Raw genomic sequence first — 25,359 nt, 5'->3', positions numbered from 1 at the left:
CCCCCCACCCCCCCCCACCCCCCACCCCCCCACCTCCGAGACCAATACATCCTTCTTGAGGTACGATATCCAAAACTGAATACAATGTCCCAGAAGAAGTGTCACTGTTTAAAAATAAGGGGTCGCCCATTTAAGACAGCGATGAGGGGAAATTTTCTCTCTCAGAGGGTTGTGTGTCTTTGGAACTCTCTTTCTCAAAGGGAGGTGGAAGCAGAGACTTTTGGATGTTTTTAAGGCAGAGGTAGATAGATTCTTGATAAGCGAAGGGATGAAAGGTTGTAGGTGATAGGTGGGAATGTGGGGTTGAGGTTACAATCAGATCAGCCGTGATCTTATTAAATGGAGGAGCAACCTCGAGGGATCAAGTGGCTTATTCCTGCACCTAATTCGTATGTTTGTAGCCAAGGCTGTATACACCTGAGCATAAACCACCTCCTCCCCTTTGTATTCTATCCCCCTTGAGAGAAAAGCCAATACGCTGTTAAACTTGATGATTACATTTTTGTACTTTACTCGACTGGTTTTTAATGATTTGCATATTTGAACTCCCAAATCTCTTTGCTCCCTTTCCTGAGGGTGGTTCCCTCACAAGGTGCAAACATTAATTTCCCCTTCCAGATGTTGACTCACCTGTTGCCTATTTCTGGCATTTTTCACTCTACGGAGTTCCACCTTCCTTGGACGCTCTTTGTTTGAAGATTAGGAAGTTGGAAGGGAAGTCCAGGCTGAATATTTTCTTTTACACAAAGAATAATGAATGAGATCTCACAGGAGGCTATTGAGGTAAATAATAGAATGATGGCAACTAGTTGTGTCTCTCGAGAAAGGAAAGGGTTGATGGCTATGAGTGCTGATTCACCAGAATGATATTGGGACAAAAAGATTTAACTAATGAGAATAGGTTGCATAGAGTAGGCTTGTATTTCTTGAGTACAGAAGATTAAGGATCATCTAATTGAGGTGCTTAACATAATTAAAAAGTCTGATGGGTTCGATAGAAATTATTAACTCTGGTGGGAGGAATCCAGAACAAAGGGGCATAAAATAAACATTAGATTTCAGCCATTCAGGGATAATACTAGGAAATGACTTCTCCACACAAAGGGTACTGGAAATCAGGAACTCTCTTCCCCAAATCACTGTTGAGGCTGGGGGGGAATCAACTGAAGATTTCAAAACTGAGATCGGTAGATTTTTGTTGGGCAAGGATTACGGGACCAAAGTGGCTGGGTAGAGTTAGGATACAGAGCAGCAATGATTTAATTGGAAGTCAAAACAGGCTCAAGGGCCTGAATGGCCTCCTATGTTAATGACATGGTTTGAGGACAATCGACAAGGGCCGGTTGGGTTTAGGAATCTTTTATAAGCATCCAAATGTAGTGAATGAACAAGGTTTATTCAATGGTGATGGTGGTGGTGGGAGTTAGAAAGTCGGCTGAATGCCAAACCATGGGTAGGTAGAAAATAGTCTGATTGGCTTCTTTCACAGAAAGATTTGCAATTTATATTTCAAAAAATCCCCAGAGCGCTTCAGTGAAATTGGAGTTCATTAGGCAGCATTCGGCTTGAACTTGAATGGCTGATTGATCAATACAGTTCAGGAGGTTCATTCACACTCTTACACTCCTAAGGCCTCGAAATGATGCTGCACTAGGTTTGCAAATCCTCCTGGGTTGTCCAGGAATTGAAAATGGTTATCTCCCAAACACTGCCCTGATCAACCTAGTAGAAAAGGGCATTAAAAAAATAGATGCCTCATTAAAAATATTTTTTTGATCACTTTTGTTGCATTGTTACAAAAAACTATTGGACTTGGGGACAAAAGACTTTTGTCGTGACTGTCAAGAGTCACCCGGTCGTTAATAAAGAATCTAATTGATTGCTTCCCGATTGGCTGTGGGAAGGCAATGTACTGTGAGGATTGGTGTTGGGCAACCAATGATAGTGGCATGAGGGCAGGAGAGTCCTAGACAGGAGGCCATGTGATGATTTCCCCCCACCACCCAACACCCCCGGAACAAGGCCAAGCTGTGGCTCAGTTAGTAGTGCACCAGCCTATGAGCCTGTGGGTTCAAGTCTCACCCAAGGATTTGAATGCAAGACTCAAGGCTGATGCTCCTAGTGCCAGTGCTGAGGGAACACTATCCTTTGGATAAAGCAATAAACTGCAGTCCCAGCTGCTCTCCCAGGTGGATGGGAGAGAAACCCAGAAGAACAGGATTTATCCCCCAGCCAACATCATAAAAACCACCATTATCACCTTACTGTTTGTGGGAGCTTGCTGTTTCCAATTAGCTGCCGTGTTTCCAATATTACAACGGTGACTGCACTTCAAAGTACTTGAGCTGCTTCTAAAGCGTGTTAGGATGTTTTGTGATCATGAAAGGCAAGTCTTCTTTTGGCAAACCTGCACTATGTGCCTCACGAATGCTTTGTTCATTTGCAGGCTATTCTGCTGACTGCTTACTTTTTAAAAATGGGGTTAATGCCTCCTAGTAAAAGGACAGATAATCAGAAGCTCACATGCACCCATTCAGACCCAGGGATGTTTCCAATATCCTGGTACTTCTGGCCCCTGTTCCACTGTCATCCTGTGGTGTCTAAATCTCGCAGCTCAGCACACATAGATAACTGTTTTGTGTTGCCATTGTAGATATTTCCAGACCCATGTGGGAGATAAAAAAAATGTTCAATTGGTAATGCTTTGCCAGAAGAGGTTCTGAATGTTGAAAAACAGCTTCTGACGCCAGATGAAAAGGTCGATCAACATTCACCAGCTTTGGGAAGAACATTTTATTGCTAAGCATATCGTTTATATAACAGAAATGCAACAAAAACAAAGAAGATGGAGAGATGGATGAAGTAACATCACATTAACTCAAAAAACCCAATCAAAATCTTCACATTGATGCAGAACAAAAATAATATAAAATATGATATAAAGCCCACATACAGATTTTTCAAGTCCAGGAGTTCACAGTAAAAAAATAATGGAGATTACCAGGAAGCAAATTCACAGGACAATCTTTAACAATAGACACTGAGGTATAAATATTTCTGTGTTTTTTTTTATATATTCATTGAGTTGTCCAACGGGTGCTTTGATACCTACAGAACCCACCCGTGCATTTTGTTTTAAATCAAAAGGTAGAGTTACACTCAAAAAATAATGATGTATAGCAAATTAACCCCAGTTAGATCAAGAAAAATAACTTGTATTCGATGATGACCACGGTTTCAAAGAGGGAATATTCATGCGGCTTACAAACACGAGCGAGAGAGAGGGAGAAAGAGGGAGAGAGAGAGAGAAAACAGAAGTTCTAAACCTAAATGATAACAATTGTGTCAGCTTCTTTACAAAAGAAAAGTGTACACCTTTGTACCAAGGTTCTTGTTGAAACCAGGTTCAATCTCGTATCTCCACATGACATTGCAAAAAACTTTGCGAGAGTTTGGAACTATACAAATACCAAAAGAGATTAAACAACTTAAATGTATGTACAATAGTTCTAACTACAAAGTACACAAGCTATATAATAATGTAATAAAATTATGTAAACAAATTGTTTTTCCTTGACACGGTTTGACTGTGATGATATTTGAAAACTCACATCTTTCAGGTTTGTATTTTTTTTATATATATATATAATTGTGTTGAAAGTTTGAGTGACCTTAAACAGCATTTCCCCTTTACCATGCTTCTATCCACTGTTCTGGTAGCAGTTGTAACACAGCACATGATTTCAAAGTAGGCTATGGGCCAAAATAGACCACAGGATGCAAAAAGAAAATTAAAATCCAGCAAAGGCGATGAGAGAGAAAGAGAGAGAGAGAGAGAGAGATAGCACACACCAATCAAATTAAATTAATAAAATTAAAACTCATAAAGGTAAGTTTGGCCAGTGAATCCATCTTTTTCTCATCAAAATTGAACACCATATTGTATATGATGTGGTTAATTTTATTTTTTTTTTGAATGTGCATGCACCACAGTCATTTACTGAAACTCAGAACCACAGCTATGGTTTTTAAGTAGCTGTTTTCTATCTACCACAGTCTAAGAGTAATATGTTGTACAGTTAACAGCTCTTAAACAAGAAGGTGGTCACCTCAGTTGAAGGTCAATACTTGGCACAGACCTGCCCGATCTGTGCATGTCTTCCACTTCATCTCTGTTCTTCGTTCGTCTCTTGTTTGTTAAATGTTCATATACCTAGTACAATTTTATTGCGGACAGCAAATCATAAGGAGGACACCACGATTTGAGATGTAGAAACGATACAAAGTTCAAACGGCAAAAGTCCCGTTTTCCGAGGGAAGGAGGAGGGGGGAGGAGGAGGTGGAGGGGGGAGGTGGGGGGTGGTGCGGGTGGGGGAGAGGAGGAGGGGGGGGGGGGAGACAGAATCTGACTGCACACACACACACCACTACCAGTCCCCACATCTCCCCCCCACCCACAACCCCTCCCCCCACCCCCTCCCCAACCCCCACCTTCACCAAACCCCGCCAACATAACTCTCCATCTCTCCCAGGGTCCACGCTCGGGCTGGACACTATCTACACATGTTGCAGTTTACATGCTCCACACAGCAAAGAGCAAGAAAATTCTTTAAAAAATCATTACACAGCTTTTACAACCAAAAAGAAAAAAAAACCTCAAGAAAATGCGAAATGCCACATAAGTCTTAACAGTCGCATCCAGGATAGAAACCGAGGAGGCCATGGAGTCTTCTCCAGTTGGAGATTTCGTCACCAGAATTCAAAGCTTCTGGCTGCTAATGATAGGTGTGTGTGTGTGTGTGTGTGTGTGTGTTTGTGTGTTTATTGTCTTAAAGCACATACAGCTTCGCTCTGTAAGTTTATTTTTTTTTTGCCACAGTGCATATCACAGTTCCCAGGCTCCAGGCTGTATTTGGATTTTTTTTTGTTTTCAAAATTTTTGTTCCCCAAAAGAGTTTTTAGTTATTGTGTGTTTAAAATCTAAGCCGAGTCGCAGATTTGCACCGTCGTATTTCATATATATATATATATATTTGTGTATATATATATATCTATTATATATATTTCAATTGTGTCTCCTTTTTTTTATATCGTCGTTTAATTTTCACTTTCTTCTCTTTGTTTTGTCCGCTCTTTCCTCTACACATAATACTCTTTGTCCTTGTTTTTGTGCTTCTTACTGCTGCCTTTGGCACTCTGCTGTTTCTCCTTAACAACGGTGCCGTTGGTCTGCGCGGAGTTGCTGATATAATTGCGCGTCTCGTCTACCTGGTAGGACCCTTCGTCTCTGTTCCGGTACTTGTACATGGCGTACAGGAGGATCAGGATGCAGAGGGCTGCTGCTGCCACTATCCCTACGACCATCCCTGTCGTGCTGCTCGATTCCCGCACCACCTCTGAGGCCCCGGGGCCCCGTCGGACTCCTGGCTCCGTGGGGTTTGCTGTGGGTACATTACGGAACATGGGTGAGGTGACTAGGGGACTCTTCAGCTTGGTGCTGTCTACTTCGTACGCAGTGGGCAAAGGAACCAACACTAGGCCGGGGTGCGGCTTCTGCTCACGCGTATTCAACTTGCCCGCAGGCAACTTGGGCACCTTTCCGGGCGGCGCGGAGACTGCGGAGCTGAGCAGCTCAGGGGGAGAGGCCGTGGTAGTAGTCCTACCGGATTCGGACGCTTTGTTAGGTCTAAAGTCCTTGTACTCCCACTTGGGTGCGTGCGCTTTGTAGCCACCTTCGAAGGCCGATGTGGACAAGGTCTTATCTGTTACCAAGGACAAGGTGGTGTGAAAATCTTCATCATCAGTAGGGGGTAGGTTAGAGTCAAGTGCCTCCCCTGAGCCATAACCAGATATCACCAAGCCAGCATCACAATCATCGTGGTCCTGCTCCGTCAAGCAAGGTAACCCCACCTCAGGGATCATGGACAGGGAATCTTTGGTGCTCTCAATAATGGTGAGGAGAGGGCGGAAGGTAGGTAGGAGAGGAATGAAAGGTGTACGAGTGGCAAGAGGAGGGGTTGCTAAGGCTTCTTCTGTCACTACAGGGAAAACTAATTCACCTCCTAGGATTGAAGGAGAAAGAAGGGAGTTAGAGAAACATTTGGTCTTCGGCACACAGACACACGCACATGCACACACGCTCCTCTCCGTTGAAAGTAAAATCAAACCAAAATCACGTCACACAGAGATGCAATAGCTTTACAGCTGAAAAGAAAAGGGAGTCCTTTTACTTAATCAGAGCACAGCAAATTAAAAGAAAAACTGACACCAACCATTATCGTTTTAACATCACGTTTTTAACATTCACTTAACATTAGCAGTTAAAGAGGAACAAGATTCAAAATTTATGTTTTCTAAATTAATTTAACACACGCACACATTAAATAAAAAGCGTTACGGCCTACAATACATCCAAGAAAGAAGAGATGCTACACACACACACACACACATATAAATAAATATATATATATATATGTTAATACATACATATACATAAAAAGTATACACCATGTAATTCTTAGTCAACTTACATCAACAAATTGCCCGCATGATTTTGGCATGAAGAAAGAATTTATAAAAAGGAAAGTTGTGTAAGATGCTTTTGGACAAGTTTTCTATATTGTTGTAAATTTTTTGTACTTAGCAAAAAAAAAAAATTGCTCGTTGATAAAATGATCACAAGGGGAGGAACAACACATATACATCCACACCACACAACATGAAAAGTAACTCTGCACTAATAGGTTATTCTTTGCTGCTGTTGTCTTTTAAAATATTTCAGGTATTACAAAAAAAAAGACTGTACATTGCTTAACTTGAACATCTCTTTTTTGCTCGTTGAATATCTACAAATCTAATGCTTTCTTTTTTTTTAAATCTTTTACGCTGATATATTTCCTTTTTAAATTAAATCCTCTTTTTTTTGTTGTTTTTTGTTTTTCCTTTATCCGGTTTTAAACAACTGGACGGCTGATGCTGTACGTTTCTGTCAACGCTGCTAAAAGTAGGGAGGCAGACGAAGGAGGGTGGGTGGGTGGGTGAGGGGGAGGGGGGAAAGGGAGGGGAAATGATTGATTGTTTTTAAGCTTTTTTTTTCCAGGTTCCACCCTATGAGTGTACTATGTGGGAGATGAAGATGATGGGGGTGAATGTGTATAAAAGTTGCCATGTCCATGTAAAGGTGGGCTCAAGCGATCTGGCAGCGTTAGAGCTTTTAGCTGTAAAGAAGGGATGGGGGATATACAAACAAATGAGCATATACATGCCCATCTACAAAAAAAAACATAACTCTAACACTGACATTTCACAAACCCTAAACTGCAACTTCTTCATCATGCAGTCCGTAGAGAGAGAGAGAGAGAGAGCGAGAGAGAGCGAGAGAGAGAGAGAGATAAATATTCTTTTTTAAACTTTTAACAGCTTTTCCCGAAAAAAAACCCTAAATAAATCATTTGGTAAAATAGTTCCAGCTGCTCCCTCTCTGGTATCTAAACTGCTTCAAACCGTGTGTGATGCGATATATATTTCTCTGTTATCTAAACCGCTTCAAACCGTGTGTGATGAGATATATATTTCTCTGTTATCTAAACCGCTTCAAACCGTGTGTGATGCGATATATTTTTTTTCCCCCAATATTTATCTTGCGAGAAAAAAGAACCTCCGCACAAGCCTGCCCACACTTTTGCTGGAATGTTTCAAATTGGGTGCCGGTCAATCCCGGACAGTATTTTTTTCTCCTTCGGGAATTGGTGGGGATGAGGGGCCTGGATTGAATTGTGGAATGCCAGCTTCGGCACAACACCCCCAAAGCCTAGGCTTAAGCAAGAGCGTAATCTGACTGGTTGAAAGGCAGCGACCTCAGTCGCAGCCGGCCAGGAAGCGTAGCACGAGATCTCGAAATCTGTCGGGAGGCATCTCAGACTCCAGGTGCCATTGTTGGGGGTGGTGGGGGGGGGTGGAAATAAACCAGGACCCACTCTGGACGCACTCAGCCGCTTAAAGAGCAAGTGGTGCCATAGCACCGGGAGCAACTGAATCAACAGGGTGCACCTGAGTATATATCAAGGTGGTTCTGCAGGACTCGGCAGGGAGGGAGGGGGTCGAGGGGGAGTTATTTTTGACCCTCCCCACCCCACCCCCACCCTGCCTCCCAACCTCCCCCCAACCCCTCGCCCAAAACCGGTGTTGCCAACTGGTCAATTGTCACGGAAACCGCCCAGCTTAAATAGACAGGGAATTGGGCCAATCGGGCGGTTCCTGCACATAGATAGATAGATATATATATATATACATATATATATATAAAAAGCACCCCCCCCCCCCCCACCCGTGCAGAACCTGCTGCCACACATTGAAGTGGTTTGTGTGCTTCAGAAAAAAAGAGGAAAATTATCAGCACAAGTATTTTGTTTTCTTTTCAAGAATCAAAAAGGAAAGAAAAAGATCTTAGCATCGAGAAAAAAATAAATAAATAAAAGCCCCAAAACATGAAAAATTACTGACAAAGCAATTATTAGCCTCCCAGCGACCGGGAGGAAAGTCTAAACCAAAGCAATTTCTCCCCCACCCCCCCACCCCCCCCGCCCCCCCAACCCCCCAACACACTTTCATAGGTGAACAGCCAGATGCACAGCTACAGACAGAGTAAGGGGGGGACACAAATATATTTGCCTGTCACCTTGGGGCATGTGAAATGAGGTGACATTATTATCTCTATTTTACTACAATTTCTCCTTCAATTTTTTTAAAATAAAAGACGTATTTTTTTTGTTTTCTGTGTGTAAAAAGTGGCGTGCAGTCTGGATGTACAAGAGGTAGAAGAATTGGCTAAAAATGGGTCATCATTATTGCAAGTGTTAATAATGCATGCTTAAAGTAAGTTGCATTTAGGGAAAGTTTGAGAACAGAACAGCAAGCTAGAGCGAGGGAGAAGGTTAGCAGGAAAGAGAAAGGTCAAAGGTTAGGAGAGCACAGTTTTTGATTAAGAACAGCATCATTCAACGAGTCAGTTTGGGGAGAGGTGGGTTAGTGGGGAAGAGCATTCCACAAAAGAGCATTAGGTTTTAAATCTCAGGAAAATATTCAGCCAATGAATCAGAACATACTCGGCTTCTCCAGCCGCATCATTTTGGCACGTTTGATCAGACTGCACTTTTTCACAGTTGTGAGTGTTTTTAACATAAGGATTTCTGTGCTATCGCCAGATGCTGATTGTACCAGTGAGAAATGTAGCATTTCCAGGTGATTATTGTCACACATTATGATGTGTGGATATAGATTAAGCACCTATTTTCCCACAACATTCTCTGCTCTCTCCGGGTATTGAAACTCTTTGGTGTCCACTTTCCCCTGTGTGCACCATAATTCCACATCACAAAGCGAAGGGAGTATTAAACCCTAACCCTCTGCCTCCTTTTGCACTTCACACATGTTTCCTGTCATGAGGTTCCAACCATCCGCACCATCATTAAGATCGCCTATTTCCACTCCACAATAACCCCCACTGCCCTGTCTTGGCTCTTCCGCTGCTGAAACCCTCATTCATGTCTTTGTTACCTCGAGGCTCAACTACGCACTCCTGGCTGGTCTCTCACGTTCCAACCTCCATAAACCTGAGGTCATCCAAAACTTTGCTGTGCCTGTGTCTTAGCTCACAGCAAGTCCTGTTCCCCTATCACCACCCCCCTCCATGGTCGTTGACTTACGTTGGCCCCCGGTCAAGCAACACCTTGATTTTAAAATCCTCATCCTTGTTTTCAAATCCCTTCCATGGCCTCACCCCTCCCTATCTCTGCGATCTCCTCCAGCCCCACAACTCTCCGAGGTATCTGCTTTCCTCTAATTCTGGCCTCTTGTGCATTCCCAATTATAATCACTCCATGTCCCCCAGTTACCTAGGTTCACACGCTCTGGAATTCCCTCCCTACACCACTCTGCCTCTCTACTTCGCTTTCCGCCTTTAAAATGCTCTTTAGAACCTACATCTTTGGCCAAACGTTTGGTCATCTCGCCCATTTTATGGTCGTTGGTGGGGGACAAAAAGTCATGCGGAAGTTGACAAGTACCAAGGAAGCCTGCCTCACAGCCATAACACACTGTGGATAGGCTAAATTGTTTAACAGTGGGACACCCCCCCGCCTCAGCAAGAGGACGTTCCCCCCCACCCACCCCCCCCACCGCCACCACCGCCCTCCCCATCTTGAGATGCCGGCCAATCTGACTGGCTGGCAGCTCCATCGGTCCCAGCAGTGCCAGAGTTCAGTCGTGGACGCTGCCAGTATCTGCAGGGAGGAGGACGAAGAGGGTCGTGGTTACCCAGGATAGATATGCCCTAGGATACATAGGGGTACAAGAGGCCAGGAAGGGGAGAGAGGAGAGGAGGGTGGGGGGGGGTGGTGGTGGGTGGTGTGCTGGTATTTGTAGAGCAGGCGGCGTGGAAGGAAGTTGGGGGGGGGGGGTGACATCTTGGGGAGGGTGCGCGCCCCCAGTATACGCGGGGCACCCCACCAAATGTGGTGCCCTTTCTTCCCGTCTTTTCTCACGTCGGCCATGAAAATCAGCCTGTCCTCTCGCCCATGCCGGCCGAACGTTAGTGCGGGCAGTGTATTATTCAGGTGACTAGGCCTGTAACAAGCCTGACTGACCTTTAGTTATTTATTTAACTATGACAGGCAGCCTGTCCGACTAGCACATGATGGGGACCAGGCTGGGGGTGGGTGGGAAGTGGCAGGCTTACCCACCCCCACCACCCCCCCACCCCCACCCCCCCAACTCCTGTAAACACGCCCGGCGGGGACACACGCAATCCAGCCCTTTATGTGTATCCGGGTCACGCCTTGTTTTATAGTGCTCCTGTGAAGCACCCTGGGACATTTCATGATGCTAAAAGTGCTATAGAAATGTCAGTTGTTGTTGGTGGTTATTCCCAGATGGAGGCCTCCTGGGAAGATAAGAAGCGGAGTAGGTCGTACGGCCCTTTGAGTGTGGCTCTGCTGCCGTTGCATCGGAACATGACTGACCTTAACTCCATTTACCTGCCTTGCCTTCGTATCCCTCAATGCGTCTACTCAACAAAAACCTATTGGCCGGAATTTTCCGCTCACGTTGACGGCGGGCGGGTTTGGCTGACTTGAGCGAGCAACGTGGCGAGAAGGTCGAAAACTGGTTTCACGCTGTCGTGAAACCAGTTTGCGATCGTCCGCGCCGCCCGTCAATGGCGGGGCCACGTTTCCCCCCGCCACTCCTCAGGAGCCTAATTTCAATGCTTTAGCATCTCGTCATGAGCCCTGATCGCCGGAATCACGCTGGCTCGGCCAGGCCCACGCTGACCTGTACATAAGCGACGTGCACCTGGCGAGCTGCACTTCCCTCGGGACTTCGAGGTCTGTTTGCCCACCTTGTTTTGGGCAGCACTCGCATTCATCAGCGCCAGGCTTCGCAGACAGCACCTCATCACTGTTGGCGGGGGTGGGGGGGGGGGGGGAGCTCACGGGCAGGTCTCTCCCTACCAGACCAGCCGTAAGGCGGGGGTGGCTTTTCAATGGCTGCAGGGCTAGGGCTTGTTTGGGGAGGGGGGAGGGGGAGAAGTGGCCTCAGTCAATTAATGAGGCGGGAAGCGGATGATATGGCGCAAAAACCCACCATTGCGGCCGGTGGGTATAAAGAACAAAGAACAAAGAAAAGTACAGCACAGGAACAGGCCCTTCGGCCCTCCAAGCCTGCGCCGATCATATTGCCGTCAACTAAAACATTTTGCGCTGCCGGGGTCCGTGTCCCTCTATTCCCATCCTATTCATGTATTTGTCAAGCTGCCTCTTAAACACCACTATCGTACCTGCTTCCACCACCACCTCTGGCAGTGAATTCCAGACACTCACTAGCCTCTGCGTAAAAAACTTGCCCCGCACATCTCCTCTATAATTTTCTCCTCTCACCTTAAATCTATGTCCCCTAGTAATTGACTCTTCCACCCTGGGAAAAAGCTTCTGATTATCTACTCTGTCCATGCCACTTATAATTTTGTAAACTTCTATCAAGTCGCCCCTCAATCTCCGTCGCTCTAGTGAGAGCAATCTGAGTTTCTCCAACCTCTCCTCATAGCTAATAACCTCCAGCCAGGCAGCATCCTGGTAAACCTCCTCTGCACCCTCTCCAACGCCTCCATATCCTTCTGGTAATGTGGTGACCAGAATTGCACGCAATATTCCAAGTGCGGCGTAACCAAAGTTCTATACAGCTGCAGCATGACTTCCCAGCTTTTATACTCAATACCCCTGCCAATGAAGGCAAGCATGCCATATGCCTTCCTGACTACCTTATCCACCTGCGTTGCCACTTTCAGTGACCTGTGGACCTGTACACCCAGATCCCTCTGCCCGTCAATGCACTTAAGGGTTCTGCCATTTACTGTATAATTCCTGCCTGTATTAGACCTTCCAAAATGCATTACCTCGCATATGTCCAGATTCAACTCCATCTGCCATTTCTCTGCCCAAGTCTCCAACCAATCTATATCCCATTGTATCCTTTGACAATCCTCTTCACTATCTGAAACTCCTCCAACCTTAGTGTTGTCTGCAAACTTACTAATTAGCCCAGTTACATTTTCCTCCAAATCATTTATGTATACTACAAACAGCAAAGGTCCCAGCACTGATCCCTGCGGAACTCCACTAGTCACAGCTCGCCATTCAGAAAAGTACCCTTCCACTGCTACCCTCTGTCTTCTATGACCAAGCCAATTCTGTATCCATCTTTGCCAGCTCACCTCTGATCCTGTGCGACTTTACCTTCTGTACTAGTCTGCCATGAGGGACCTTGTCAAAGGCCTTACTGAATCCACGTAGATAACATCCACTGCCCTTCCATCGTCGATCGTCTTTGTCACTTCCTCGAAAAACTCAATCAAGTTAGTGAGACACGACCTTCCCTTCACAAAACCATGCTGCCTCTCACTAATACGCCCATTTGCTTCCAAATGGTAGTAAATCCTGTCACGAAGAATCTTCTTCAATAATTTCCCTACCACTGACGTAAGGCTCACTGGCCTGTAACTTCCTGGATTATCCCTGCTACCCTTCTTAAACAACGGAACAACATTGGCCATTCTCCAGTCCTCTGGGACCTCACCCGTAGCCATGGAGGATACAAAGATTTCTGTCAAGGCCCCAGCAATCTCCTCCCTTGCCTCCCTCAGTACTCTGGGGTAGATCCCATCTGGCCCTGGGGACTTATCCACCTTAATATTCTTCAAGATGCCTAACACCTCTTTTTTGATCTCAACATGATCCTGGATATCCATACAGTCTTACCTAGACAAATCGACCGCTAAGTGCTTCTCTTTGGTGAATATTGATGAGAAGTATTCATTTAGTATCTCTCCCATTTCTTCCGGCTCCACACACACAGATTCCCACCTCTGTCCCTGAGTGGGCCTACCCTTTCCCTGGCTACCCTCTTGCTTTTTACGTATGTATGAAAGGCCTTGGGATTTTCCTTAATCCTGGTTGCCAGTGACCTTTCATGACCCCTTTTAGCCCTCCTGACTCCTTGCTTAAGTTTCTTCCGACTGAAGTGTCGTTTTTCAGGCCGGCTACCGCACAATGCAAATCTGGGATGATTCCACCCAATGTATGTATTGGGTGTAAGCATTTGATTATAATTCAAATGAGAGATTAGGGAGTGGTATCCAGACACCTCCTGTCCCATGTTGCTATGTGTCTCTGTCTGTCCGACAGCGACTATTCAGCCCAGTGACTGTTGGCCTTCGAAAACACCCAAATGCCACTCCCCCTAGTGGAGAATCTGAAACATGAGCTGCCAGCAATTTCCAGTCAGACACAGTTAACTTTTAGTTCATGGGCGGTAAGGAACATCAGTCAGGCTGTTCATCAAAGGTTCGTTGGCCGTTACTACAATGGTGGGTACTGTATATTTTATATCTGAGAGCTGTGCAGAGATGACACTAGTTTCTATGTTTGTAATAGGTTTTATTTGCAGTGCTTTAAAATTTCTGCTCCATGCTTACAGCTTTAGCCTCCAGCAACTTCAACAGTTTGTGTACTTTTCTCTGAGTCCACACCCAAGGCTTAACTAATCAAGCACAGTGAGCATCAATAGGTACAGACTCACATAATCAAACACAGAACAACTGAACACTACAGTGAGGTTTTCGCCTCCCTTGATTTTGGGAATCTGCCCATTCCAAGGAGTGTTACTGTTCTGGAGAAGAATCCTCTGCGGATCCAATTCTTTTGAGGTGGGGACTACTTGAACAGAATCCAGCTCTGATGTGCTCTCCAGGGTTTGTCCTATTCTTTCAGAGGGTTTCATAGCCCAGGATTGCCTTACCAACACCAGCATTCCCTTACTTCTGCAACCATGTAAAGCACAGCCTAGTGACACCTAACCCCGATTGGATTAATAGCTCATTGTAGAATTAGACAACACAAAAGCAGGTCATTTAGCCCATCATGCCCATGCTGGCTTTTTCCAATGATTCCTACTCCCCTGCCTTTTCCCCAAGACCTTGTAAAATTTTCCCCCTCAAGCATTTATCCAATTCTCCTCTTGAAGGTTATTATTGAATCACCTCCCACCAGCCATGCAGTATATTCCAGACCATAGAAACTCGCTGCACTAAAAAAAAAACCCTTCACTTTCTTTTGCCAATTACGGTTAAACCAATGTCCTCTGTACGAACCATCCTGCCTCTAGAGACAAAGGGCAGAATTTTATGCTTGTCTGGGGGCCGGTCGGTAGTGGGCACTGACGGGCGCAGAGCTGATCGCCGCCATTTCGATCGGGCGGGCCGATTTCGCACACGTGAAGGAGCGCAGAAATCTCCCTGAGGCACGGAGCTGCCTCAGGGAGATTAAGTTCATATTGAAATATTTAAATAAAGAAAGGCAGAAATTATTTAGACATGTCCCCTCATGTGACAGTGTCACATGAGCTGGGCCATGTTTACGAATTGTGGCACAAATATTTATCCATTTAGTAAAACCCCCAGGAAACCTCATCACGCCCGTGGGTGAGGTTTCCTGAAAAACGCGAAGGTTTTTAACCCTAAGGTTGGCCGGGCGGTGTTTGATAATTATGTTAATTGGTTTTTCATTGGCCTTAACAGGCCTTTGACAGGTCGGCAGACGCGCAGCCGCCTCCAGCGCACGCCCACCGGACAAAGGGTCTGAATGACGTGTGGTGATGTCGAGGCGCATGCCTTACGTCACCACGCGTCATTTTACGCGCCGGCGTGTTGGGCCTGCGCCCCCCACACGCTGACCTGAAAACTCTGGCCAGAGTCTCTGACTCCGTCCACATCCTACATTGTTTTGAACGCCTCTATTAAATCTCCTCTCGGACCTTTCTGCTGTAAGCTGACCGATCTCAGTTCCTTCAGTCTCACCCCATAACTGATTGCTGGAACTGTTCTAGTAAATCTCTTTTGTACCCTCTCCAAAGCCAACAAGTCCTTCTTAAAGTGCAGTGCCCAGAAATTGACAGGATGCTTCGGCTAACCTGTAAGTTTTAAAGATTTAGTATAATGTCCTTGCTTTTGTATGCTATGTTTCTGTTTATAAAGCCCAGGAGTACATATGCTTTTGAACAGCCTTCCCAACTCGTCCTGCCACCTTCAAGAATAATTCTAAATGTCGCCCCTCATCTCTCTGTTCCTGTACCCTCTTTAAAATGGTGCCAGTTTGTTTAACTTCACTTTGCTTCCATTATAATAAATATATATCGAGCATTGCCAAGAAAATAGACATGCTGTCGAAACTTTTCATCTCGCACTCATCGTGACAGATGCAAGAACACCAAATTTCAAAGGCAAATTTATACTACATGAGAAAAAGGTGCTAATCGGTTGGCATGGCGACTGACTGGTCAAGGCGTTGCCATGGAGAATGCACCAAGAACAGTTTCCTCGTGCATTCTCCATGTCAACATCTCGACTAATCAGCATTGACTTACCAACCAATCAGCATCCTTTTCCCATGCAGTATAAATTGTTGTTCCCTTTGAAATTTGGAGTTCTCGCATCTGTCCTGATGAGTGCAAGACAAAATATTTTGACAGCATGTCTCTTTTTTCAGCAATACTCAAGTTCTGCCCTACCAAATGACTAAATATATTATTAACATTTCCATGGCACCTTGTCCTTCAAAACATATGAGCCAGTTTTTACGGACAATGACCCTGCTGGTTTTCTTTTTTTTAATGATCTTTCTTACAAGAGAAATATTGAAGGACTTCAAATAGTCGCACAGGATCCTTAATGTCCACCAGAATCAGAGATTGGTTTAATGTCTCATCCAAAGGACAGCACCTCCAACAGGGCAACACACCCTCAGTACTGCATTGGAGTAGAATAGATAATATGTTAAGTTTCTGGGCTCAAACCCACACACATCTGATGTAAACACAAGAGTGCTACCCAGTGAGCCAAGCTGATGCAGTGGAAACCAAATATCTTGCATCTTTTGTTGGATAAAGGATATGGGGGAGGTCTTGTGACGCGGTGGGTAGTGTCCCTACCTCTGGGCCAGAAGCTCCGTGTTCAAGAACTTCACTTCAGGACATGGCCATGGAAGGTGCATTCATAACGCAGCCAAACAGGTTGATCATTGGCCTGTAAATCCTTCTAAACGCCTGATGGCAGGTGATAAGAGTGGGTGAGTTTCCTGGTCAGTCACACTGCAGAAGGCAATGGCAAACCACTGCAGCACTTCACCAAGAATAATCATGGACCAATCCAATGAGAGTTCTTGGTCACCAATGCCCTCTTTGGGCCTGGTACCTGAAGGAGGAGGAAAGGTTAAGGGTCAAAGGCAGGTAAAAGGGGTCAGTGCTAAGGTTGCCAATCCTCCAGCATTGTCATGGAGTCTCCAGGAATTAATCTCCTGGACACAACTTTGAGTAAGTTGGCAGAGAGATCATAGTGGACACTAAAAAAAACCCCAGAAAATTATTCTCTGTACTTTGAACTCTTATGTTTCTTGTTTATAATAATATTGAGAGATGGGGGATGAGGCAGTTGGAGCAGGAGGCCATGTAATGAAGCCTCCAGGATTAGGCCCAACGAGAGTTTGCAGTCCTATTCGACACATATCAGCCATGATTCAATTGAATGGTAATAGTGGCTCAAGGGGCTGAATGTCCTACTCTTGTTCCTAATGTTCCTAATAAGATTTCTCAGTTCTGGGTAGCTTTCTAAAGACAAACAGTCCCAAGTGGTCTCTTTGATTGTGAGTGGACTGAAGCATTTGAACACAGAGCGGTGTCAGCTGTACCCTTGGTGCTCAGTATTTCAGGCTGGTGCTCCAACTAATTGAGAGAAAGGAAACATCATCCTTGGCTAACTAGAGGAAGCAGAATTGACTGGCAATCCTTTGGGAGCAATTCATCACATCAGCAGGCTGCCTATCAGCTACCAGCTGCCAGGGATATGTCAATACCTTATTAAAGCCATTACTGTTAAACGGACCAAAGTCCATATTAAATAACAAGACACTTGCTTCAAATGTAACCTGACAGGCTTAATGATCTCACCCCTCCCTATCTCCATAGCCTCCTCCAGTCACACAAGCCTCTCAGCAATCTTCAATCCTCGAATTCTGGCCTCTTGTGCGTCCCCCATTGCAATCGCTCCATCAATGGCGGCCGTGCCTTCAGCTGCCTTGGCCCTAAACTCTGGAATTCTCTCCCTGAACCTCTCTACCTTTTTCGGTCTTTCCTCAGTGTCAGCTGTGGGTCAGTGGGTATCACCCTCACCTTTCATTCACACGGTTGTGTGGGCTCCCACTCCAAAGATTTGACACTCCAGTGCGCTACTGAGGGGGTGCTACACATAGAAACTAGGAGCAGGAGTAGGCCATTCGGCCCTTCGAGCCTGCTCCGCCATTCAATATGATCACGGCTGATCCTCTATCTCAATGTCATACCCCCGCTCTCTCCCCATACCCCTTGATGCCGTTAGAATCCAGAAATCTATCTATTTCCTTCTTAAATATATTCAGTGACTTGGCCTCCACAGCCTCTGTGGTAGAGAATTCCACAGGTTCACCACCCTCTGAATGAAGAAGTTTCTCCTCATCTCAGTCCTAAATGGCCTACCTGGTACCCTGAGACTGTGACCCTTTGTTCTATAGCCCCCAGCGAGAGGGAATATCATCCCTGCATCCAGTCTGTCCATTCCCGTCAGAATTTTATACATTTCAATGAGATCCCCTCTCATTCTTCTAAACTCCAGTGAATACAGGCTGAGTCAGCCCAATCTCTCCTCATATGACAATCCTGCCATCCCAGGAATCAGTCTGGTGAACCTTTGCTGCACTCCCTCTATGGCAAGTATATCCTTTCTTAGGCAAGGAGACCAAAACTGCACACAATACTCCAGGTGTGCTCTCACCAAGGCCCTGTACAGCTGCAGTAAGAAATCCTTGCTCCTGTTCTCAAATCCTCTTGAAATGAAGGCCAACACACCATTTGCCTTCCTAACTTCTTGCTGCACCTGCATGCTTGCTTTCAGTGATTGGTGTAAAAAGACACCCAGGTCCCTTTGTATATCAACATTTCCCAATCTATCACCATTTAATAATACTCTGCCATTCTGTTTCTCCTACCAAAAGTGGATAACTTCACACTTATCCACATTATACTGCAGCTGCCATGTATTTGCCCACTCACTCAACCTGTCTACACCACCTTGAAGCCTCTTAACACCTTCCTCAGTGCTCACATTCCCACCAAGTTTTGTGTTGTCAGCAAACTTGGAAACATTACATTTGATTCCCTCATCCAAATCATTGATATATAGTGTGAAAGTCCAAGGTACTGCCTTTCAGCTGAGGTGTTAAAACCAAGGCCCCCAACTGTCCCTTCAAAGAAGAGGAGCAGAGTCCTGGGCAATATTAATCTCTCAATCAACATGATTCAAAACAGATTATCTCGTCATTATCAGATTTCTGTTTGTGGGAGCTTGCTGTGCACCAATTGGCAACCATACTTCCTACATTGCATCAGTGACTGTACTTCATTGGCCGTAAAGCACCTCAGGGTGTTGTAAAAGGCATGATATAAAATCACGCATTTGTTCTTAAAACCGACCCCTCTGACCAAGCTGTTGGTCACCTGTCCCTAATATCTCCATGTGGTGGCTCAGTGTCAAACTTTAGAAATTACAGGAAACAAGTGTCAGTCCATTCAGCCCCTCAGGCTTGTTCTGCCATTCAGTGAGATTGTGGCTGACCTGTGACCTAACTCCATATATTCACTTTCCCTCGTATCTCTGAAAGCCTTCTGATCACACACATTCTCAATCTTAAATTTAACATTTACAAATGGTCTAACGTCAATCCCCATTTGTGGAAAAGAGTTCTCAACTCCTACCATTCTCTGTGCGTAGACGTGTTCCTAACTTCACTCCTGAAAGGTCTGGTTCTCATTTTTGAACTATGGGCCCTCGTCCTAGACCCCCCCCAACCCCCGACCGGCAGAAATAGTTTCTCTCTATCCACCCTATGGCTGGGATCGTCAGGTTGGCGAGTGGGGGCCAGGCCCCGCTTACTGATGTGTAGAATGACGCGCGGTGACATCGGGCGTCTGTCCCAACAACAACGGGCGTCATTCAGACCTTCAGTTTGGCGGGTGCACACCGGAGTCGGCTGCACAACCGCTGGACTGTCAAAGGCCTGCTAAGGCCATTTAACTCCCCATTGAAATAATTAAACTGAGCTGCCCGTCCAACATTAAGGTTGGGAGGGGTGGGGGGTGGGGGTGCAGGCGAAGAGCACAGGAGGCCTTCGCATGGATGAGGTTTCATGAAGGTTTCTAAACTTTAATAAAAATGTTTAATAAAACTCATTGGCATGTCCCAACTCTAGTCACACGAAGGGACATGTCTTAAAATTTTTTTTTCCCTTTATTTAAATTTGTAAAAATCAAACTTAATCTCCCTGAGGGGCTCTGTGCCTCACGGAGATTTCTGAGCTCTTTTGCGCGCATGCGTGAAAGAGCGCAGTCCCCGACTCTACCTAGTTCTCCCCCCGCTCGCACAGGGAGCGCACAGCGCTGCTTCTGCGTGCACATCACGCTGGGCCACATAAAATGGCAGCGCACAGCTGATCGCCGCTCTGCCCAACCGCCCCCCCCCCCCACCCGCCCCCCGATGGGAAGACAATTCTCCCCTACGTGTTTTCCTTACTATCTTGACAACTTTGATCATCGAGCCTCTTTCGACTGCACCTTCCAAAGCCACAACCTCTACCACCTAGAAGAATAAGGGCAGCAGACGTATGGGGAACACCACCACCTGCAAGTTCCCCTCCAAGTCACACACCATCCTGACTTAGAAATATATCGCCGTTCCTTCACTGTCACTGGGTCAAAATCCTGGGACTCCCTTCCTAACAGCACTGTGGGTGTACAGAACAAAAACAGAATTACCTGGAAAAACTCAGCAGGTCTGGCAGCATCGGCGAAGAAGAAAAGGGTTGACGTTTCGAGTCCTCATGACCCTTTGACAGAACTATGTGAATCCCAGGAAGGGGTGAAATATAAGCTGGTTTAAAGGGGTGGGGGAGGGGGGGGCGTTATTGGGTAGGGGGAGAGAAGTGGAGGGGGGTGGTGTGGTTGTAGGCAAAAGCAGTGATAGAAGCAGATCATCAAAAGATGTCGCAGACGGCAGAACAAAAGAACACATAGGTGTCGAAGTTGGTGATATTATCTAAACGAATGTGCTTATTAAGAATGGATGGTAGGGCACTAAAGGTATAGCTCTAGTGGGGGTGGGGGAGCATAGAAGATTTAAAAATATTTTAAAATAATGGAAATAGGTGGGAAAAAGAAAAATCTATATAATTTATTGGAAAAAAACAAAAGGAAGGGGGAAGAAACAGAAAGGGGGTGGGGATGGAGGGGGGAGGTCAAGACCTAAAGTTGTTGAATTCAATATTCAGTCTGGAAGGCTGTAAAGTGCCTAGTCGGAAGATGAGGTGTTGTTCCTCCAGTTTGCGTTGGGCTTCACTGGAACAATGCAGCAAGCCAAGGACAGACAATTGGGCAAGAGAACAGGGTGGGGTGTTAAAATGGCAAGCGACAGGGAGGTTTGGGTCATTCTTGCGGACAGACCGCAGGTGTTCTGCAAAGCGGTCACCCAGTTTACGTTTGGTCTCTCCAATGTAGAGGAGACCGCATTGGGAGCAACGAATGCAGTGGACTAAGTTGGGGGAAATGCAAGTGAAATGTTGCTTCACTTGAAAGGAGTGTTTGGGCCCTTGGACGGATGGAGGAGTGGACACCCTGGTCCACTCCTCCATCACCCCCTACTCCCCAACCCCCACCTATGGCACCACCCCATGCCCACGCAAAAGATGTAACACCTGCCCCTTCACTTCCACTCTCCTCACCGTCCAAGGGCCCAAACGCTCCTTTCAAGTGAAGCAACATTTCACTTGCATTTCCCCCAATTTAGTCTACTGTATTCGTTGCTCCCAATGTGGTCTTCTCTACATTGGAGAGACCAAACGTAAACTGGGCGACCGCTTTGCAGAACACCTGCGGTCTGTCCGCAAGAATGACCCAAACCTCCCTGTCGCTTGCCATTTCAACACTCCACCCTGCTCTCTTGCCCACATGTCTGTCCTTGGCTTGCTGCATTGTTCCAGTGAAGCCCAATGCAAACTGGAGGAACAACATCTCATCTTCCGACTAGGCACTTTACAGCCTTCCGGACTGAATATTGAATTCAACAACTTTAGGTCTTGAACTCCCCCCTCCATCCCCACCCCCTTTCTGTTTCTTCCCCCTTCCTTTTGTTTTTTTCCAATAAATTATATAGATTTTTCTTTTTCCCACCAATTTCCATTATTTTAAAATATTTTTAAATCTTTTATGCTCCCCCCACCCCCACTAGAGCTATACCTTTAGTGCCCTACCATCCATTCTTAATTAGCACATTCGTTTAGATAATATCACCAACTTCGACACCTATGTGTTCTTTTGTTCTGCCGTCTGTGACATCTTTTGATGATCTGCTTCTATCACTGCTTTTGCCTACAACCACACCACCCCCCTCCACTTCTCTCCCCCACCCAACCCCACCCCCCACCCCCCCCACCACCTTAAACCAGCTTATATTTCACCCCTTCCTGGGATTCGCCTAGTTCTGTCGAAGGGTCATGAGGACTCGAAACGTCAACTCTTTTCTTCTTCGTCGATGCTGCCAGACCTGCTGAGTTTTTTCAGGTAATTCTGTTTTTGTTTTGTATTTCCAGCATCCGCAGTTTTTTGTTTTTTGTTTTTATCTCTGTGGGTGTACAGTACTGACATTATATGGACAGTAGCAGTTTAAGAAGGCGGCTCAGCACCTTCACTAGGACAATTAGGGACGGTCAATAAATGCTGGCCTGGCCAGCGATGCCCACAGTCTGTGAATGAATAAAAAAAGAATCACCTCTAGCCTTCTGAATTCCGGGAAATATAACCCTTGAGTGCTTAGCAGCTCCTTGTAATTTAAGCCTTGGAGTTCAGGTGTCATTCTAGTAAACCTATGCAGCCCTCCCTCCGAGGCCAATCCTTCGGAATTCCCAGGGAGTCTCCTGGAATTAAAGATTAATGTCCAGGGCACTGTGGCGAGCAACGCCTGGAGAAAAAATTATCGGGGCTTTCAAAAATAATTTCAAAAAAATTCTTTGAGCAGGTTTGCTTGCTGGCTAAGGAAGTATTGGACATGGGGGAAGATACTGCTTGGCTAACCATTGCCAACCATCCGATTAGATGATGTAGAGGCCGCTCACTTTCCCATTAGCTGCAGCAGGCGGGATGTCATGAGGATGAACGAGCTGGGTGACTAATAGTGGGAGTGTGTGGGAGGGGCGGCTGGAAACATATGTTCATGTGATGAAAGTTCCAGGAACACAAGAAATAGGAGCAGGAGTAGACCATAGGGCCCATCGAGCCTGCTCCGCCAATCAATACGATCATGGCCGATCTTGGACTTCAACCCCATTTTCCCACCCGCTCCCCATATCCCTTAATTTCCCAAGACCCCACAAATCTGTCTATCCCGGCCTTAAATATATTCAACGATGGAGCATCCACAACTCTCTGGGGTAGAGAATCCCAAAGATTCGCCACCCTTTGAGTGAAGACATATTTCCTCACCTCAGCCCCAAATGATCGGCCCTTTATTTTTAGGGCTCTCCAGTGTTTTAGATTCCCCGACCAGCGGGAACAATCTCTCAGTGTCCACCCTATCAAGCCCCTTCAGAATCTTGCATATTGCAATGAGATCGCCCCTCATTCTTCTAAACTCCAGAGAACATAAGCCCAACTATTGTTAGCAACCTTCCCTCCCCCTGGTGGTGAGATATCTCAAGGTTGAAAACTTGATCAAGGAATTCTGTTTGCAAATACAATGAGGACACAGGCAGGAGCTTTGTTCTCTAGAAGGGATGATGTGGATAAAGGTCTTCTAGATTCTGATAGGGTTGATGTGGAGAAGATGTTTCTGCTTGCAGGCTAGACCAGAGCTACAAGCCATGAATATAAGATAATAACCACAAAACCAACAAGGAATTCTGGAGAAACCTCTTTACCCAGAGAGTGGAGAATGTAGAACTTGCTAATACAGGGATTAGTTGAGGCAAGTAGCATAGCTACATTCAGGTAGAGTCTATATATTGATGGGATTAGATGACGAACACTGGCAATTGGAGCATAAGTCTTGCAGGGCTGAAAGGCCTGCTTCTGTGCAGTAAACACCTTGTATTTTTGTTTGCAATAAGCCAGGTATCCTCTCTTCCCACCTTTCCTAAACTCACCCTGAACCATAAGACCATAAGACCTTAAGACATAGGAGCAGAAATTAGGCCAACCGGCCCATCGAGTCTGCTCGCCATTCAATCATAGCTGATAAGTTTCTCAACCCCATTCTCCCGCCTTCTCCCCGTAACCTTTGATCCCCTTACCAATCAAGAACCTATCTATCTCGGTCTTAAATACCCTCAGTGACCTGGCCTCCACAGCCTTCTGTGGCAATGAATTCCATAGATTCACCACTCTCTGGCTAAAGAAGTTTCTCCTCATCTCTGTTCTAAAAGGTCTTCCCTTTACTCTGAGGCTGTGCCCTCGGGGCCTAGTCTCCCCTACTAATGGAAACATCTTCCCCATGTCAAGTCTATCCAAGCCTTTCAGTATTCTGTAAGTTTCAGTCAGATCCCCTCTCATCCTTCTAAACTCCATCAAGTATAGACTCAGAGTCCTCAAACGTTCCTCATATGGTAAGCCTTTCATTCCTGGGATCATTCTCGTGAACCTCCTCTGGACCCTCTCCAGGGCCAGCACATCCTTCCTGAGATATGGGGCCCAAAATTGCTCACAATATTCTAAGTGTGGTCTGACCAGAGCCTTATAAAGCCTCAGCAGCACACCCCCAAGTGGCTGTACATGATGTGTGAGTGCTAACAGTGAGAACGCTGGCTGATTTAGCCATCACTAGCCTAGGGAAGATGAGGCAAATCTTAGTGCTGACCCCGGCAAAAACTGCCATTTCTTTTTTTTAATCACCAAGTTCTTTCTGTGTATTAATGGTGAGGCGATTCTCTGGCCTTGCCCCACACTTTGTTCCCACTCACCCCCGCCTTTTCATCATTTTACCAAGTTGAAGAGATCAACTTAAGTGACCCTTTAAGGGTCTGAATGATTTTATTTGGTTGTCAATGCAGTCACAGCACTGCCACTGCGAGATTAGACTTCAGTATAGATGGAGAGTGACATCCCAGGCAGCTGATTCATTAAGTCTGAGCTACTTTGGCGTCTGAATTAAAATTTCATGCTGAACTGTTATTCTTAAATTTATCTAGAAACTAAGAAATCTTCTCCAAGTGAAAGAATTTGAATTTATATAGCGCCTTTTGTGACCTCCGGATGTCACAAAATGCTATACACTCAATTAAACACTTTAGTCACATAGGGAAACATGCCAGCCAATTTTGTGCATAGCAAGCTCCCATAAACAGCAACTTGATAATGTCTAGACAATCTGTTTTAGTGATGTTGACTGAGGGATAAATATTGGCTCGGACACGGGGTAGAACTCTTAAAAATAGTACCAGGGGATCTTTGACATTTGACTGAGAGAGCAGACGTTTAATGTTTCATCCAAAAGATGGGAAACTGTATTTCCTTCAATGCACAAAAGGTTGTTTTCTAATTCTATGTGACTGCTGCTGGGGTTTGGTTCCTTTCTGGATCTCACCCGCTCTTAAAGCATGGTCACCAGGGATGTAGAATGCATCCAGACAAATTAGAGTAAGTCAACCAAAGGACATGAGTGCGTCAACCTACACCTTCCCTGTT

The 25,359-nt window shown here is 45.6% G+C and overlaps 1 protein-coding gene across 1 annotated transcript in view; it reads right to left on the bottom strand.

Moving 5' to 3' along the window:
* Positions 1-5,139: 5,139 nt before the first annotated feature.
* The window catches only part of nrxn3a (neurexin 3a), a 1,735,226-nt gene continuing 1,715,006 nt past the window's right edge, over positions 5,140-25,359 (bottom strand). Inside the window, exon 21 of the mRNA XM_041214454.1 lies at positions 5,140-5,441. Coding sequence (XP_041070388.1) covers positions 5,140-5,441 — 302 coding nt within the window. The remainder of the gene's footprint in view (positions 5,442-25,359) is intronic.

Source organism: Carcharodon carcharias, chromosome 20 (assembly GCF_017639515.1).
Source record: "Carcharodon carcharias isolate sCarCar2 chromosome 20, sCarCar2.pri, whole genome shotgun sequence".
Lineage (NCBI taxonomy): Eukaryota > Metazoa > Chordata > Chondrichthyes > Lamniformes > Lamnidae > Carcharodon > Carcharodon carcharias.
Note: the sequence above shows the minus strand (reverse complement) of the source record. Positions and strands in the feature narration are given on the sequence as shown.